At 40.8% G+C, this 19,255-nt stretch overlaps 2 protein-coding genes across 2 annotated transcripts; both read left to right on the top strand.

The window, feature by feature from the left end:
• Window positions 1-3,937: 3,937 nt before the first annotated feature.
• LOC148400194 (cystatin-B-like) lies at window positions 3,938-5,375 on the top strand. The gene is made up of 3 exons (XM_088370941.1): window positions 3,938-4,148; window positions 4,236-4,337; window positions 5,119-5,375. Exons 1-3 carry the CDS (start codon window positions 4,083-4,085, stop codon window positions 5,245-5,247), a joined length of 297 nt encoding a protein of 98 aa, XP_088227067.1. The 5' UTR covers window positions 3,938-4,082; the 3' UTR covers window positions 5,248-5,375.
• A 2,948-nt stretch (window positions 5,376-8,323) lies between these two features.
• Window positions 8,324-18,988, top strand: kiaa0895l. The gene is made up of 7 exons (XM_088370936.1): window positions 8,324-8,566; window positions 10,668-11,421; window positions 11,501-11,644; window positions 12,217-12,349; window positions 13,888-14,193; window positions 15,080-15,177; window positions 17,577-18,988. Exons 2-7 carry the CDS (start codon window positions 10,699-10,701, stop codon window positions 17,736-17,738), a joined length of 1,566 nt encoding a protein of 521 aa, XP_088227062.1. The 5' UTR covers window positions 8,324-8,566; window positions 10,668-10,698; the 3' UTR covers window positions 17,739-18,988.
• The last annotated feature ends 267 nt before the right edge of the window (window positions 18,989-19,255 follow it).

The raw sequence follows: 19,255 nt of genomic DNA on the forward strand, positions 1-19,255 counted from the left end.
CGGCAGTAATACCACAACAACACGGAATTAACACAGCAAAGTCACTGAGACGCGGCGGTAATGGCGGCGGTTACACAGCAGCAACACGGTAGCACAGCACGAACAGGGCTGGTTAAAAAAAACATACCAGTAAAAGTACAAAAAGAGCCGTCTTCATCTTCCTCCTGTGCACTGAAACCAAGTCTTCCTCCTTAGTGTCCGATTGGAATGGCGTTAGATATCCTTCGCCTCACACTTTCTCAGTCTCTTTCGTCGTCGGTTTTATGCATTTCTTCGAGTGTGAAGAGGTTCTGTTCATGCTAATCTTATTCATGCACGAAGTGCTACATTATATTAAACTAGCGAGCGACACGTATAGCTTAAAAGCGGCATCATATTCATTTATTTTATCCCCCATAATGACGGTTTATGTATAAAAGCTTCCTGTCTTTGTGTTAACGTGGGTGTGTGCGTGATGCGCGAGACGATCGCGTCTTCTTCGGCGCATTATCTCTTCTTCGTCTGTCTCACTCTTGCTTCCTGCTAGAGCGCCCCCTGGAGAGCGGAGGCCGTAAAAATCCATAAGTACGCTCCAGAGTAGACACAAGATAATGTCATCAACATCGACTGCCTTTGGCTTAAAAGCTGCATCATATGCATTTATTTTGTCCCCCATGATGACGGTTTGTGTATAAAGGCTTCCTTTCAGTAATGTCCATCTTGATCGCGTGATGCGCGAAATGTAAACAAAAACTAGCACGTCTTCTTCGGCGCATTATCTCTTCTTCGCCTGTCTCGTTCTTGCTTCTTGCTAGAGCGCCTCCTGGAGGCCGGAGGCCGTAAAAATCCATAAGTACGCCGCGCCGCCGTTTAAGGTTCAAAGTAACCTTCTGAATAAAATGCATTAAAAGTTCACATTCATTACAACCTGTTTTTGGTGAGCAAAATGTCAGAAGAATTGAATTTAAATGCTGATTGATTGGGTTTTAATACAATGCAGATTACTTCACTGGTTTCTTTTATATCAAACAAGTTATTATCAAACAACTTGTTTGATTTAAAAGAAACCAGTGAAGTGATTAAAAACAGGAAAAACAAGATGAACTTAGTACAATTACAATGCAGATTGTCCAAACAGCGCCACTGCTTTGTGTAATCTCTGAGTGATATGGCAGAGTAAGAGAAAGGGGTTAGAGCACAGGTGTCAAACTCAAGGCCCGGGGGCCAGATACGGCCCACCACATCATTTTATGTGGCCCGCGAAGACAAATTGTGCATCAAATTCGTGTGTCATTACTAGAATTGCAAATTGTCTTCACTTTTAATAATAGCTTTTTTTAGAAATATTTGACCAGTTTTTACTCGTCTGATTTGAAAACGAGTTATTTGTCAGTTTGTTTTGTAGCTTTTACTGTATATAATAGTGTTAAAAGTAAAAGTGATCAAGTCATCACAAAAATCACGAAAAAAATCTTATATAAGCCGCACCTGACTATAAGCCGCAGGGTCCAAAATTTTGGAAAAAAGTCGCGGCTTATAGTCCGGCAATTACGGTACTTGTCTGCTTATGTACTTTATTCAATGAGGTTTGAGCATATCTGTTTTTGTAGCTAGGCAGGACTTTTTGTATTTTGACCCCATTTCCTGCACTCCCTCTGTTGACCTCAGTTTTACTGAGGTCAGTACTCTGCAGTCAGTACCTCTACACCAGGCATGTCAAACATACGGCCCGCGGGCCGGATCTGGCCCATTGGATCATTTAATCCGGCCCGGCATAAATTTCTGAGTATGTCAAAAAAAGAAGCGAGTCTCTAGATCATTTCTATCAAAAGTTATGATTTTTTAAAATAAATACAAACCAAGTGCTCCCTCCGGCCACGGGAGGGCAGTAAATGTGTAAAAGAGCTCACGTCCAGCGGCATTGACACGAGTTAGTAAAAAAACCAAACCGTCAATCTTGCTTCACAATTTACCACAAGTTATCGGTCAACACACCCTTCCCAAAATGGCACTGTCAAAAAAAAAGAAAAGTGGACACGGAGTGCAGAGTTTTCAAGGAAAAATGGACTGAGCATTATTTATTCACAGAAGTTACTCTGCGCATTTCTCTTGTCTCACAGCTGTTCGTCCGGAGGCACCAGACCGTCGCGATAATGATTTGAAAAAATATAAAGACAACATAACAGATTTTCTGCGAGAGTTTGAGCCGAGGTTTCAGGTATTCAGTGAACTTGAGAACAAATTTGGCTTTTTTCGCTCGCCATTTACAGTGAAGCCTTCTGATATGCCAGCTGACATTCAACTCGAGCTTATTGACTTGCAGTGCGATTCCGCTATTAAGGATAAATTTGGGTCCGTGGGATTGGATACGTTTTATCAATATCTCGTGCCAGGTTACCCCAAATTAACAGCCATGGCTGCAAACGTTCTATCCATGTTTGGGACTACTTATCTTTGTGAACAGGTTTTCTCCGTAAAGAACAATAATAAAACAAAGCAGCGCTCAAGATTAACAAATAAACACTTGAATGATATTGTTAAATGTGCTGCTACTCAGGATTTGACACCCAATATTGATACACTTGTGAAGGCAAAAAGATCCCAAGTTTCAGGAGCCAGCAGCAGCAAGTAGACTGCAGGAGTGCAGTGAAAGAGAAAAAAGGTGTGATGACACGAAATTTGTTTGCACTCATTAATACAGATCATTAAAAATAAGATTAATCTGGTTTCATATTAAAGACAGTTAATATTGTGCAGTATATTCTCAGCTTCAGTAGGCCCAGCCTAGTAGTTTGATCGGATGTAGTATAAGCATGCACTGCTATAACTTTTATTTTGTATTTCTTTTTTTATTTATTTCAAGGCAGTACGACAATTAAGGCGAGAATATTTTTTTCATAGCTCCCACTTGAGTTTGTTAAGTGTGGTGAGTTGGTTCAGGTGTAAAACTGCATTCACTTCATTGTTAAAATAAACCAGTGAACCATGAAATCATTTTTTTTCATTGTTTGTGAAAAAAATGTGTTGTGCTTAGAAAAGATTCCTTGTCATCTGTGATTATAATATGTAGGGTAGGCTACAAATGTAGGCTGAATGATAAAGCATAGTACTGAAAAACAAAGCAAAATATTTGGAGTTGACATTCTTTTACTGATCCGGCCCACCTGAGAACAGAAAGTCTGGATCCGGCCCCAGAGCCAAACTGAGTTTGACATGCCTGCTCTACACTCAAGTAGCTTGACACGCCTGGACATGTCTCGCTTTGTTTGTTCTTGCAAAAAGCAAAGAGAAACGCTCCTAAATGAAGCTCAAGTGGTTGGAGGAAGAAGCTGTTGGTTGATTGTGTGTTTATGATTTCATTTTTGGCATTTTTTATTGTTTTATAATTGAAAATTTTAACCTGGTCAAAATGACCCGAATACCACAAAAGTAAATTTTTTCACCAGAGCACTTTTACTAAAAAAAAATATATATTTCTTTTGTTTAAATGGAAGTCCCTGACAAAGTCAGAAAGTTTCAACGCAAAAAACAAATGTTTGAAGTACTTTTATGCATGCTAAAACTCAAAACGGGTCCGTAGTTACCCTAACACAATGGGAAGGTTAATGTGTCTATTTACACAATAGAAAAAAAAAGTCCAACTTTCTAAAACATTTTATTGCAAAGCAGGTTGAATAATTTGGAACGAAACACTCTACTCGGTTCATGGATTATAAAAAAGTCAAATCCCCGTTACATAATGTCAATCTCAAATGTATAAATATATTACAAATGGTATATGATTTAATGAAATACATTTAGTTTTTTGTTTTTATTTCATTTCATGATCAAAAGGCAGCATTCACCATATGTCTGTTCCCTTTAAGAGGAGCGCATATGTGATGAAATACAAGTTGACGCCCCTTTCTGGTGTTACGCCTCTTTGGAATAGTTCACTCCTTTCCAACACCACGCCCCGTCTTGCGGTCTGCAGACAGATGCTGTTGCCTCCAAACGCGAATGGTACGGTCCATTATTAGTCATCGTCACATGATAAAGCGGTAGTGTTCAACTGGAAAGACGCACGGAATGTTGCACTTTTAATCCACAGTCTAAGACTCAAAATGATGTGCGGAGGGCTTGCTCAAGCAATTAATGCCGACGAAGAGATTCAAGAAATATGCGACAAAGTGAGTAAGGAATTTGACACGATTGATTGATTGGTTTGAAAGTACAACCCCAAAAAACTATACTAACCAAAAACCAATGCCTTTCAGGTAAAGTCTGATGCTGAGGAAAAAACTGGGAAGACTTTCGACGTCTTCATCGCCAAGAGTTACAAATCACAGGTTGTGGCTGGGACCAACTACTTCATCAAGGTAAGCTCGAAGCAAGCGAGAAAAAGTTGGTCGGCCTGACGTTTGATATTTGATATTCCGTTTGTTTTAGGCACCGTCTATTCATTACATGTCCTCAGGTGACATATCAGACAAGTCATCATAAATTAAAAATGTTTATTATGTTTATTATTCTGAAAGCAGTAATTGATATAAATTGCACACTACAGCTTACTAAAGCTAAAAATGTGCTGGTAACGATCATTATGGAAAAATAAGAGGCTTTGACGTCACAAAATTACACATAAGTTGAACAAATGTTCATCAAAATCGGATTCATGCCTCTATTACGATGTCACGAGCCCCCACCGACTAACGCAGGGATGTCAAACTCATTTTTTCGCGGGCCGCATTGTAGTCATAGCTTCTTTCGGAGGGCCATTATGACTGTCAACCCAAATAAATGTACGAGCACCTCATATTATATACAGTAAAAGCTACAAAACAAACTGACAAATATCTCGTTTTCAAGTCAGACGAGTAAAAACTGGTCAAATATAATAAAAAAAAAAGATATTAAAAGTGAAGACAATTTGCAATTCTAGCAATGACACGAATTTTATGCACAATTTGTCTTCGCGGGCCACATAAAATGATGTGGCGGGCCATATCTGGCCCCCGGGCCTTGAATTTGACACTTGTGGGCGAACGTATAGTTCACTTCCTTCTTTTTGTTACCCTTAATGAGTATAACATTTAAAATGTAAATGGTTGGAGCAGTTGAGTGGCTATTCTAAACAATTGTGTTCTCATACTGTTGTAGGTGCACGTGGGAGGAGACGACCATGTCCACATGCGCGTTTTCAAAAGTCTGCCACACGCTGGTTCAACGATCGAGCTGGTTAACATCCAAGAGTCCAAGACACACGCAGATGCCATTGAGCACTTCTGAATAACAAACAGAAAGTCTCTCCAATTTTCCATTGAGGGCCACTTTGGGGTACTTGCATATTGGGGTACTGGCACATTGGAATTGGTATATTTTGCAAATGGATGAATAAACCTCAAATGTGATGATTATTATTATTATTATTTTTTTTTTGCCAGGCCTGATGTGAGTTTTTGTGCATTTTTAGACATTCAAAAACAGGGGTGTCAAACTCACTTTTGTCGCGGGCCACATCGTAATCATAGTTTCCTTCGGAGGGCCATTATGACCGTCAACGCCATATATGATACATTATAGGCTACACAACAAATTGATGAATAGATTTTGAAGCAAGAGATGTTCAAATATTTAAAAACGATGTGGTAATAACAATTTCAAGCAATACCTCTATTTTGGGAAATTAAGACAATTTGTAATTTTAATATTGACGCGTGACTTTGTACTGTCAATTTGTCCTCACGGGCCATGTAAAACGATGTGGCTGGCCGCTTCTGACCCTGGGCCTTGGGTTTGACACCTATGTTCAAAAACAACTTTATTTTCTTGCTGAACAAAATTTGTTTGATTTGATCAGAGTTTGGATTAAAATTATGATTAATGCACTGTTTTCATGGACACTAAAATTATTGATCCGATTAGGACTCACACTTTCGATCAGAACAAATCACTTTGACATGCACAGATTGACTAAACGCTATACGGAAATAGTAGTAGAAGAAGAAACCGCAGCGACTTCCGTGTCAACAAAACATTGTTACGTCAAGTTAACACTCCCTAATGGAGCTGCAATGTAGTATCCTCCGGACCGTACTTTTGTGTTTCCTAGTTTTGAGACGCAAGGCCCGCTGTACAATGATGAACTGAGGGTGGCGGGAGACTCCTGGAATAACAGACGAGTATACTGACGTCACAGACATGGGCGGTAAAGGCGGTTCGTTCCGAAATGTTGGAATAAGTGTTTTCATGCACGCCCATCGAATTATCAATCAACATAAACCATCTCTGAAAATGAGCAAAATTGCTGTTGGAAAATACAAGTTTTGATTTGGTGAATTATTGTAACGTTGTAATTTGTTCCCAGGGTGATTTGATTGATTGAGATATTTTGCGTGTGAAGGCCTCGCCCTTGATACAATAATGGACACGGAGATGTGGTCACAACAACTCAATCAGCATTTTGCAAAAAATAGTGGGAACCGGAATTGGTATGTCAGCACTTTTGAAAATGGCAGGAACTGTAAGTGCTGTCAGCGTTTTGGATTCATGCCGAAAGGCGGGCCTGGTCTGTGACGTCAATGATTTGACAAAAGCTATACTTTCTAATGTCTTCACTATAGCTGTTTTCTAGTAATCTCTATTTTCTTTTGTTGATTATTCCATAGTTAGTTGGTTGGCTTTTTGACAGTTTTCAGTTGGACTGCTAAATTGTAGTGCTGCATATTCCATTACTAGGTATAGGCACCCATTCTTACAGCTGTATAGGTAAAATAGAAACACATAGACTTCTGCTACAAGGTGGTCCTGCTAGTATGCTAGATACTACCAGTCACGCTAAGCTAAGTTACTGGTGCAATGGGTAATGTGCATGCGCATGTTTGATTATCAGAGCTGAAACACCTCTCTCACTCATTCTGGCTCTCCTTCTCACTCTACCTTCTCAACCATTCCTCTCCTCAACCCAACTGGTCAAGGCAGTCGGCGAGTCAGTCTCTGGGTTTCTCCCTTTTAGAGGGAGGTTTTCCTTGCTTCTACTGCTATTACTTGCTCAATTTGGGTGGTTTCAGTGTCTTGAAACATCTGTTGGGATTTAGTGCTGTATAAATCAATATGGATTGACCTCTTAGTAACAGAATTGTGAATCTTTAATGAATAATCAAGTGATATACCATGAAATTATTAGAAAAGTACTCCTTTTAACATTTACAAACAACAGTTTTGTTATGTGGGTGGCATGGTGGAGGACTGGTTAGCACACCCGCCTCACAGTTCTGAGTTACAGGGTCGAGTACATCTCCGGCCTTAATGTGTGGAGTTTGCGTGTTCCCCGGTGCCTGCGTGTTTTTTTTCTGGGTACTCTGTTTTTCTCCCACATTCCAAAAAGGGAAATTGACCACCCCAAATGGCTCATAGGCGTAATTGTGAGTGTGAATGGTAGGGTGTATCCTAGGGTGACCAGACGTCCTCGTTTTCCCGGACATGTCCTACTTTTGAGCCCTAAAAAATGTCCCGGGGGAATTTCAAAACCGTCCGGGATTTTGTTGGACTGCCTCAAACATAACACATGTACAGTACATTATCAATAGAATTACCACTCCGTTCTATATCACATAATTCCAGGTTTTTCTGTATTGTTCGCAAATAAGTCACGCCCTCCTCAAATCTAGTCACTTTGCTACGAAGTAGGGTGGGCTTGCCGGTCTACACCGTATTTACATTTTTGCCAAAACGAAAATGCACGTTCTTGGAGGAGTTGAACACCAAAATTCCCATGCTTTCGCCAGGGTGTGATCCTTATGAAGCTGTGTGCTTGACATACGAGACAAATAAAGGTGCCAATGCACCCCGCAAGAGGAGGACTGAAGAGTAGCCCTTTGTTTTTATTCAACAAATGGCCATATTTCTTTTGTCTTTTTTTACTTAGTGTACCACAATAAAACTCAGAAAATGTCAGTTTGTTAGTGTAAATATGTTTTTGTGATTGTGTGTATGTTGTTTTGTGTTATTCAGGCAATACATGCAATTGCTATACAGACACCACGTCATTTGTGTCAAAACATATGACACAAATGACCCCAAAAAAACCCCCAAAATGACCACCCCTCCTCCAAATAAATGACCACGCCCCCTCCCAAAAAAGTTGTCCTCTTTTTCAGAAAGCCAAATCTGGTCACCCAAGTGGAAACGCATCTAAATGTCATCAAACAATATGGAAAACTTGTTGCTGATAATCGGTGAACGAAAAATAATTTGTCATAATTGTTATATTGATGTAATGCGTGACATTTTATCGTCACATGAACCGGAATAGAGTGGAATTGCGTTTCCGGTGTCGTGCGTCATCACGCAGCGTCGCGTGACGTCATATGTTCCAACGCAATCGCCGCTTCCTGGCCGGTCCAGGTAGGCGCCTCAGGCCCGCTCCACACCGGACCGTTATTCGCCTTGTTTCTGTCCTCTCCTGCTCCAGAAGCACTCGGCTGCCTGCTACTGAGGACCTCCGGCTGGCTGTCATGTGCGAGTGAACGGTGGGGAAGAATGGAAACCTCTTCCCAGCGCTGATTGGCTCTTTGGTTGGGAGTAGTTTGTGGAGGAAATGTTGATGGTAAGAACATTTGTTTGTATTAACTTGAGAGGCAATATGAACTGTTTGTGTTTCACTTGCAAATTTAGTGCAAGATCTAGTTTTCTTCCAATTACTTAAACGTATTATATTATTGGGAGCAATTTCTGAGAAGATTTAATCTGCAGCAGTGGTGGAAAGTAACGAAATGCAAGTACTTAGTTACTGTACCTAAGTAATTTGCACCTAGATTTTCTTGTATCTACACTACTGTTGAAAAGTTCAATTCAGTGTTTTCCATGAAAACCAGCATAATTGCAAAAGGGTTTTCAATGGTTTTGTAATCATCCTTTAGCAATTAGCAAACACAATGGACCATTAGAACACTGGAGGAATGGTTGCTGAAAATGGGCCTCTATGTAGATATTGCATTAAAAAACAGACGTTTGCAGCTAGAATTGACCACATTAACAATGTATGGAGTGTATTCTAGTTTAATGTTATGCTCATTGAAAAAAGTAGGCATTTTATTTGAAAAATGAGGACATTTCTAAGTGACCCTTAATCTTTGAATGGTAGTGTATACTTTGAGTATTTGTTCATAAGATGACTTTTTAAATTTTTCTTCCAATGTTTGAAAATATATCTGTATGTTCTATTTATTGCTTTGTCAAAACGTTAACACAATTTTTTCCAAACCCCACGAATTACAACACTTTGTCAAAAGAAGTCCCTAAGGAGAGATAAAGGCAACCTGGAGTTGATATTGATTGATTGATTGATTTGATTAATTGAATGAATGAATGAATGAATGAATGGGATTTTGGTTGTGGAAAACGTAGGGATAGCATCAGGAGTAATGTCAAGGGAGTATCAATGACAGCAGATTCCAAGAAGCAAGATATTCCGTATGTGGCTGTGAGAATGATTCATGGAGAATTTGTTGTCTTGTGGCAGCCTAAAAATAATCTTCTGGTGTCTGTCTTAACTGAGGAAGTACACAAATGTACCTTTAAGTCATTGCAAAAAAAAACCCCAAAAAATCAGGTAAAATTTAATTATTGCCAGTAACCTTATTGGACATCAAATGGAAAGGAAGCGGTGGATGAATGGCACAGCCGCTGAACCTTATGCAAAGGAGATGTGTTGGACTGCGTGAAGGAAAAGGGGTAAACCAATTGGTACCGGATACATTACAACTACACATTTTCAAGTAGAGCTGCTCGATAATGTGGAAAAAATATAAATAATGATTAATTTGTAATCATGATTATTTAAACAATCATTTATGTTTGGTACAAAAGAATATCTTTATAAAAAACTATTAAGATGAATACATTTCTTTGAAACACTACAACTATGTAAGTTCCTTTATACACTATAAAATTTGTTATTTTAAATAAAAAGTTTCTAATGTATAAATGAGGTTTCCTTGTGTAAATGCACATTCCATTGGATATTGCAGATTTTTTTTTAGTTCTGCCAATTTTGTAAACATGAGTATAATAATTGTAATTGAGTTTTAATTAATTACACAGCCTTATTTTTGACTGACCTTTTATTGTGACCAAGGCACACCTGTGCAATAATCATGCTCTCTCATCATTTTATATTGGTTAGATTTCAGAGGAATATGCATTTGTTGCATTTATGTTTTAGTTCAGTACGTATAGCTCTGTAGTGTAGTCGGAGGATTTGGGGGGGAAAAAAATATGTGCAAAGCAGTGATTTCAAAGTTAGAGCAGAAGCTAAGAATCGGGTTTCTTTCTAGCCTTTTTTTAGCCAAGAAGCTAACATACTGTAGTTTAGGTAATCATACTTGAGCGCAATATGAGCGTTCTGATTTGCACTGTTGTGCAGCCTCACAGATTATTAGTTTTAATTTATGATACTTATTGTCTTAAAACGCTCATAACTTTTAATCTGAAAGAAAATTATATTAATCAATTAATGTTGTGTAAATTAGCAATTGTTATCAACTCGCTCCACAATTGCCCTTAACGGTTAAATGACCTTTTAGTTTTATATTACATCAGCAACGTGTTACAGCTTTACTCAATTTGAATTGCTTGTTTGAAAAAAAAAAATGTGCAACTCATCCGCTGGCTGTGTAATTCCCTGATCTCTGTTCTGTCTGCTCCAGCCCGAGTGAGGCAGAGTTGGTGGCTGAGGTGATGGTGTTGGACTCGGGTGAAGTCCTCATGGATCATGTCGAGGGTGAACATCCTGAAGGCAGCGGGCTCCAGTCGGACAAGTCCAAAGCCGTCAAAGCTAGCAGCAGCAATACAACGACGCTGAGACCTCGGGCCGGAAGGCGCCGTGTTTCCAAGCAGGCCAAGGCACCCCTAAATGGGTTCCTGGCTCAGAATGACACTGACCAGGTGGAAGACAGCAAGTTAGTGTCAAAAGCGGGTGATATGCCCAGGCCAGCTCTCCATCGCCCCCTCAGCCTAGACATGACACCACAGCGCCTGCGAAGGTCTCAGGAGCAGATGGCAGAAAGGCAGCTCACGCAACCACCTTGGCGCAGCGGGTCGGCCGCCCCGTCACCCCCTGCTCGCAGCCGGACTAGCCTCAGCCTAGGTGCCGGTGGTTGGATGCGCCGCAGTGAGAGCACGTGCTCAGTCAACCAATCCCTGGGGCTGCGTGCTAAAAAGGGGAAAATGCGACCCGCCACCTCCCTACCACACATCGCTAAAGGTGTGGGAAGCATCTCACCATCCACCTCCCCCAGGCCGTGTCTGCTTGTTGCTCTCAGGCCTCTAAACCTTGAGCAGGAGAAGAAAAAGTTTTTCCAGTCTGACTACAAGTATGAGCCCCAATTTGAATATGCCCAGCCGGAGCAGAACTCCGTGCTAGGCAAGTACAGCGAGGGCTCTGGCCTCTTTCTCGAGCAGGTATGTCACAATCGCAGAAACCAAATGTTTTTATCAATCAAGTGTGAGTTCACATTGGGTGATTTGTGTGTGACTGCAGGCTGTTGGAATCATGGAGTGTGTCCTGAACAAGTTTGGCTCCTATGAGACTTTTGAGGAGGTCACAGGTGGGACTGTGCTTCCTAAGAGTCAGGTGTGGGCCACCGTGCGGAAATATTTGCAAAAGGAGGGCTGTGTGGGTGAGGTAAGTGCAACCCCAAACTTCAAATGTGTAAACCTCAGATATTAAACTTCAAATGTGTAAACCTCAGATATTAAACATTAAACATACACAAAAATACATAACCATTTTGTGGTATCTAGGTTACCATAAAACCAAACACATTATTTTATATTTTAAATTTTTATTTATTATTTGTATCTGAGAATGGCTCAGTGGCACGTTCCTGTGTTGTGGCAGCACACACAATGAATGAACTCAGGGCTCTAGATTAACTTTCCTTTTTTTTTTTTTTTTTTTTTTAGGAGTAGTGACCCTCAAAATAATATTTGAGCATCACAAGCAGAACACTAATGTTGTCATAATACCAACATTTTGACTTTGATACTATACCTGCTGAAAATACCTCAAGACCAAATAAAATCCCAGAACCCCTCAAATCTAGTTTCTGATTTTTGAGCATTTTTTTCCCACCTTCAATAGAAAGAAAAAATAAATGATAATGACACTATTGAAAACTTTGACATGGCCCTTTAAAGACCACCCTTAATACATTAAAACTTTGTGTCTGTATGTTTTTGTGTGTGCATTTTTAGGTTGTGGTACGTCTCTCTGATGAGCTGCTTTCTCAGGCCGTCATGATGGTGGAGAGCTGTCGTCCAACTCTGACCATCAACCTGGCCGGAGCACGTCAGCACTGGCTAGAGGGGATGCTGAGACACGAAATAGGTGAGCTTACACAAGAGCACGCTCAATTGGATGTCAAGTTTTCATCAGTTCCATTTTTTCCCCTCCTTTTATCTGTGGTTGGAGAGCCTGTGTGTCTTGGTGTGTCTTATCACCTTCAGCAGCACTGCCAATTTAAGTCCCTCTATAGCAGGGGTCACCAACAGGGTGCCCGCGGGCACCAGGTCGGCCGTGAGGACCGCATAAGTCGCCCGCAGGACTGTTCTAAAATTAGCTCAAATAGCGGCACTTGTCAGTGAGTTGCATCTATTTATTTTACAGTCAAACCTCGGTTTTCGAACGACCTGCTTTCTCGAACAAATCGGAATTCGAACAAAAAATTCGAGATTTTTTTGCTTCGGTTGTCGAACAAAATTCGGAGGCCGAACCTCGCGAGATGAACCGGGAGGACCCGAGAAAACCCAACCGCGCGGCCTGGATGCCGACTGACTCCGTTGTTATTGTATTTTCGTTACTTTGAGGATTGTATTAACCCCTGATCATGCCTCCAAAGAAAGCAAGTGGGAGCAGTAAAGCCATCCTAAAACACAAAGACGCTCTTAAAGCAATGCGACAGTGAGCGCCCGGCGCGCTGCGGTTGCGCGATCGGACCAAATTCAGCTCCCTGCGCACTGAGGTCCTATTAAATTTTGGAAAGTACATCAGAACTTTAAAAATATTTTCTAAATTTTAGCGACGGCTCTGTCACAATAATGCGACCAGCGCGGTGCAGTTGCGCGGTCGGCGACGCGCTACTGTTGCGCCTTCGGCGGTGAGCTGCAGTTGCGATCGGACAAATATGCGCAAATAAAAAAATGCTTAAAAAAGGCGGGGGCTTTTTGTCTTGAAACGGATTAAAAAAATTTCCGTAATTTGTGATGGGAAAAATAGATTCGGAATTCGATCGATTCGCTTCTCGAACCGCCTTCTGGAACGGATTGTGGTCAAAAACCGAGGTTTGACTGTATTTTTGCTATTCTTGTTAAAATCACACTTACATGTGAACTGGAAATGACAATAATAACATAGTGAAAGCTAAATTGAGCAAGCTGCCGATTTCAGAAGTGTGTGTCAAACTCGTAGCCCTTTGCCTTAATCAGTGCCCAGGAAGTAGCTCTCGGTTTAAGAAAGGTTGGTGACCCCTGCCCTATAGTAGTAATAAATGTCATATGTGGCGGCACGGTGTCGCACGTCCGTCTCACAGTGTGGAGGTTGCGGGTTCGATGCGTGTTCTGGTGCGTCTTCTCCCTGTGCCTCCGTGACTTTCCTCCGATTTCCTCCCACATCCCAAAAACATGCATGGTAGGCCAATTGAGCACTCCAAATTGCCCCTAGGTGTGAGCGCGAGTGCGAATGGTTGTTCGTCTCTGTGTGCCCTGCGATTGGCTGACAACCGGTTCAGAGTGTCCCCCCCCCCCCCCCCGCCTACTGCCTACAAGTTTTTCTCTTGTGTGTGCTATTGTAATTATTATTTGTACTGCAGACCAACCCATTGGGGTTAAACCTTAACCTCTGCGTTATCAATATTTGTTCCCGGTCAGGCACACATTATCTGAGAGGCATCAACAACAGTCTTCAGCCATGGGCCACGGCAGAGGGCAGAAAGCAGTTTGGCCTCAAGCCAGCCAACCCCACTGAGGAGGGGCTGGCCAGCCTGCACAGTGTGTTGCTACGGAAGCAGCCATACTTGTGGCGGGCGGCTCTTCTTTACTATACAGTTTTCCATGCCAGCAGCATGAGCTTCAGCCAGCTCTTCAGTCACGTGGCACGCTTTGTTCAGCATCCAGACGTCCGCTGGGAATACTGCCTGCGTGCCAAGAGAGGACAGACGGACACTTCACAACCAGGTGAATGCACGCATGCTTTGGCCATCACGTTCTCATCCACATCACCCTCTTGAACTACTTTAGAAAAGTACTCGCTCATTGTTTGATCTAATGCTTCACGAGACATTTTTTGACAACTTGCGTGTAAAGACTTAGTATATATTATGAACTAATGCCAAAATGTTGTGGGGTGTGAGACAATTCAACAGACGTCTATCATCATGAATTTTAATCATCGTGACATAAGCACTTGGTAATAATAGAAAGTATTGTACACAATGGATGTGCCAAAGCATCCACAACCTGTTCTAAGAAATGAAAAACCAGATTTTTCTGGGGGTCTGCACAAGTAGGGCTGTTTGAGAAATTAAATTCTGATCTGAGAAATGTACCAAACCAACTGAAGAAAAACTGAAAGACACTTTGACTATACTTCAATTCAAGTTGTTGTATTTTAAGCATTCAGCATGACAACTTTGCAAAATTCTACCAAAAAAGTGTGGCGTAGACTTGCATCCCAAAATCGGTCGGATTACAAAAATACTGCAAACAAATCTATGAATTTATCCCTTCAAACAGAAAGATGGAAAGATGTGGACTGTACTTAAGCACTGAAATCTCAACACTGTATAAATAAATACATTCTGATTTGAATAATATTAATTATTTAGCTGGAGTGACCACAGTTCACACATAAGAAAAAAAAACAATGCCACTACATTCCCATAGCTTTGCTAATGTTGTGAAATGACGTACAAAGTAATGCTAAATTTTCTCGTGTGTGAGGGTGGTAATGAAATGCAGTAGATATATAAAGTTTTTTTTTTTTTTTGCCACAATTCATGTTCAAGCATCATTAATTTGTATTTATTTTAATCTGCTCTGATGCTGTGTGGTTCTTTCGCAGGCTGCTTCAGTAAAGACCAAGTTTATTTAGACGGGATCCTGCGGATACTTCGGCATCGAAGGAACATCGACTTCAAGATGTTGACTTCCTTAGGAAAGGTCTGTCAGTGCCTTTATGCATCAACGCAATCATTTTATTTGACATTTCTATTAAGAGTGATCACAACTCATTACAAATGCAAACAAACATACACATTCACATACCGTATTTGCCGGTGTATAAGTTAACTCGGTGTATAAGTCGACCCCCTAAAATTTGACGGAAATTTACGATTTTATGATATACCCTTTGTATAAGTCGAGCTCAATTGTTGCATTATATTAAACTTCAAAATTCAATCAGAAATATCCGAAATTTATTGACGAAATGTGTTCAAATTCGCGAGTTTGAAGCGAGCGATCTATACGCCATTTTAAATATTATCTACTTTATGACCCTGTGATATTACGCGCTGAGAGAGACTAACAACATTGAACACTCTTAGAAACTGGTTTATTTTTAGTTAAGAAACAACAAATTATAATTATAAAGTGATTGCCGGTACATAGAGTTCAAAATTCGTCTTCATCGTCGCTATTTCCGAAAAGCTTGTTCCATTCGTTTTCGTTTAGTTTGTCGTCATAAAGGGCATCTTCTTGGTCTTCTCTATCCTCAGTTTCCTCCTCCTCTTCCCAGATAAGGTCGTCTTCTGTTCCATCGAGAGCGTTGGAAATGCAGCATTTCTTGAAGGAGCGTTCCACAGTAGACAGCGACACATCATCCCACGACTGTTTAATCCATCCTGTTATTGTTTCTAACGATGGTGCTTTCATGACTCCCCCTTTAGTAAACTGCTTCTCGCCTTCTACCATCCAATTACTCCAATTTCCTCTCAATCTGTCTTTGAACGGCTTGTTCAAAAAAACATCAAGTGGCTGCACAACACTTGTTAGTCCACCAGGAATAACGGCGACATCAGTGTTGTTGCTTTTAAGTTTTCTTTTGACGGAGTCCACTGTATGGGCTTTGAAAGAATCCCATACGAGAAGACTTTTCTTCTTTAACATTCCTCCAGGTCGACAGTTCCATACTTTTTCTATCCAGATCTTGATTCCCTCCTCACCCATCCATCCTTTTGGATGATTGTGAATTACTACACCAGAAGGGAACTGTCCTTTCGGTCGAGTTTTTCTCTTAAAAACGACCATCGGCTTCAGCTTGGTATCGTCAGCTAAGCAGGAAAGAACCACAGTGAATCTAGACTTTTCGTGGCCTGTTCTCACGAGAACAGTTTTTTCACCTTTAGCAGATACAGTTTTCGATGTAGGCATATCAAACCATACCGGTGTTTCGTCCATATTTCCAATTTGCGATAAGTCATATTGTTCTTTTTTTTTTCATCTTGATTACAAAGGATTGAAAGAGAGTTATCTTTTCCTCCAAATCTTCAGGCAGTTTCTGAGAAAGTTTAGTTCTTTGTCGTAGCACAAGGTCATTTCTCTTTAAAAATCGTGAACACCAACTTATAGTTCCTTTGAAATCGGCAATCTTGTTTTGTTTAGCAGAAGCCAAAGCTCGCAGACGAATCATATTTCTTGTGACGATGAACCCACACTTTCGTTGCTCCTCGACCCAGCATACAAGTTCTTGTTCAAGTGCTGGCCACCGGCAGCTTTTTCCTCTATTAGCACATTTGTTTCTTCTCATCGCTGCTCGCTGTGTTGCATTGTGTTTCCAGTCTCGTATCAGTTTCTCATTTACGCCAAACTTTCTTGAGGCAGCACAGTTGTTAGTTTCTTCGGCAAAGTTTACAACTTGCAGTTTGAACTTCGCAGAGTATTTCATTCATTTAGACATGGTGATCGAATGTTTACGTTTCGGTAGTTATTGATGTTGCGTGACGTTGCGTGACGCGCGGACGTTGTCTGAGTTTAGGCGATGACGCGCACATTCGCTCAATACCCAGTACTTCCCCCTAGCAGTCATCGTCGCTGCCTGGCTTTCGATGTTAGTTTCTTCGGCAAAGTTTACAACTTGCAGTTTGAACTTCGCAGAGTATTTCATTCGTTTAGACATGGCGATTGAATGTTTACGTACCGGTAGTTATTGTCGTTGCTTGACGCGCGATGACTCGCACATTCGCTCAATACCCAGTACTTCCCCCTAGCAGTCATCGTCGCTGCCTGGCTTTCGATGTCCGTTATTGAGGTGAGAATATTTGAAATTGTTGCTGAGGATGCGTGTTAATGCGACGAACGCTTTATAATGATTCAGTTTCTCGCTGTTTGATGAGCCTGACGGACGCACACCCACGCACAATGAGATGCATGAGAAACGGGCTTGGTTACCCTCACATTTGAAGCGATGAATACGAAGTTAAATTTTATGACTCGGTGTATAAGTCGAGGTCGATTTTTTTCGGTCGATTTTGGATCGAAAAAGGTCGACTAATACACCAGCAAATACGGTAGTTGATTATTTGTGATGGTCTTGCAAATATGATTTTTGTTGCTTTTAGGTGTCCTATGAAGATGTGGAGAAGCTGCGGCACATAGCAGTGATCAACGACGCCAGAATCCCACACTTCATGCAAGACCAGGAGCGCTACCTCCAACAGCTGGATCACATAGTCGCAGTGAACAAAGTTGACGATTCAACATTGGAGCAACTGCTTCCATGACCCCCTTGCACCACCTAAAGCCACTCGGTGAGCTGAATGGCACCAAAAATGATTCAGTGTTAGCGATTCTCTGAGCATTTTTTATTAAACTTGAATGTTACAAATAAAAAGGGACGCACGCACAAGCACCTCTTGCTTCATTCACTTTTGTCCATCGCATGTATGCAAAGGCTTTTAGGCACAGCAAAGCTCCCTCACTCACCTTCACTTCTCTCACTACGATCTCACGTCATGCCACGCCATATGCACCATAACTATCAGATCAAATTATCATCGAAACCAATGACTGTACAAGACACTGCTGCAAATTTATTTCAACAATCACATGTATTTATGCAATTTTTTTGAGGTTTCAAACTGAATGTTACCAACATTAGCTTTAAACATATTTGTATGTTGTGGTGGTTTTTTTTGTCTTTTTTTGCCTTAGAGCATTTGTATCATGTAAATTTAAATGACACTAATATATAATCATGGGAGGCCATGAATCTTTGAAATCAAGTGCCAGTGGCCTCATGGAGGATTTACATTTCAGTGTTCCTGAGAGTATGATTTGTCTTAACATTGTTTTGGGTCTTTCTATCAATAGGATACTGTGATGTGATCCAGCGATAAAACACTTGAGGAAAATTGTTGATGAGAGGATTTATGTCATTTTTGCGTAGCAAGATTAACAGCAACTCCCTACTAACATACACCCATGGCTTCAAAACAGAACTTTCATGTTTCAAAATGTTTTTTTTTTTAATCAGCCGTTGGTCCATCATGAGTGAACGTGCCACGGGACTATCATTTGACTTGCCTTGATGGCTTTCTCCTCTTATTTTCTTGCTACTTTCTACTGTTAATGACACTTTGAATTGCATGTATCTCAGGTTAACTCATTTTGGTTCAAACATTCCTCGAACACATTCTGGCAGGTAAACCAGGACCAGGTTGGGGTGGTATCAAATGGGGTGGCTAGACTCAAATTACCTTCAATCAAGGTGTATAAATTTAGCCCCAACTTTATTTCTCCCCCTCCTCCCTTGTGTTCTCTCTCCATCTAAGATCTCGGAGCGCCGTAATGTCTAATGCCGACAAGCCTCTACGCACTGTTAGTCATTGTTTTTTATGTTTCTTGGGCAAATTTAGCCTGTTAATTACATCTCGTTGCCTAGTATTGGGTAACGACAATAAAGGTGATTGATTGAGTTTCATGAACTTGAATGTACTGTGTATTTAATAAATAATATCTGCTACATACGTAATTGAAGTTTTTTTTTTCTTTCATCTCCTGCAGTAAATAAGCTAACACTGTTATGTAGTGTGTTTTTTACAACTAACAGATTTTTCAAAAATCTAAGGAAAGCCTGGTGTTTATCTGTAACACTCCTGGTGATTTGTCCTGCATAAGTGAAGTGTTTTGTTTTCAGGGCACTTTCTGAGGTATGGTTATTTAAAGGTTGATTTTTGAGTGATTAAAAAAATGTTTTTGGGTCACTTTTTAACCCAAGAGTTGGCTTATGTTTTAACTG

The sequence above is a fragment of the Syngnathus floridae genome, chromosome 3 (assembly GCF_059516105.1).
Source record: "Syngnathus floridae isolate MCC-2025c chromosome 3, RoL_Sflo_1.0, whole genome shotgun sequence".
NCBI lineage: Eukaryota > Metazoa > Chordata > Actinopteri > Syngnathiformes > Syngnathidae > Syngnathus > Syngnathus floridae.

Bases quoted from the DNA above. Each gene is read 5' to 3' on its own strand.
- kiaa0895l (XM_088370936.1), top strand. From the start codon at position 10,699: ATGGTGTTGGACTCGGGTGAAGTCCTCATGGATCATGTCGAGGGTGAA. The intron at 11,422-11,500 runs GTATGTCACAAT...GTGTGACTGCAG, and splicing joins CTGGCCTCTTTCTCGAGCAG to GCTGTTGGAATCATGGAGTG. The intron at 14,194-15,079 runs GTGAATGCACGC...GTTCTTTCGCAG, and splicing joins GACGGACACTTCACAACCAG to GCTGCTTCAGTAAAGACCAA.
- LOC148400194 (XM_088370941.1), top strand. From the start codon at position 4,083: ATGATGTGCGGAGGGCTTGCTCAAGCAATTAATGCCGACGAAGAGATT. The intron at 4,149-4,235 runs GTGAGTAAGGAA...AATGCCTTTCAG, and splicing joins TTCAAGAAATATGCGACAAA to GTAAAGTCTGATGCTGAGGA. The intron at 4,338-5,118 runs GTAAGCTCGAAG...ATACTGTTGTAG, and splicing joins GGACCAACTACTTCATCAAG to GTGCACGTGGGAGGAGACGA.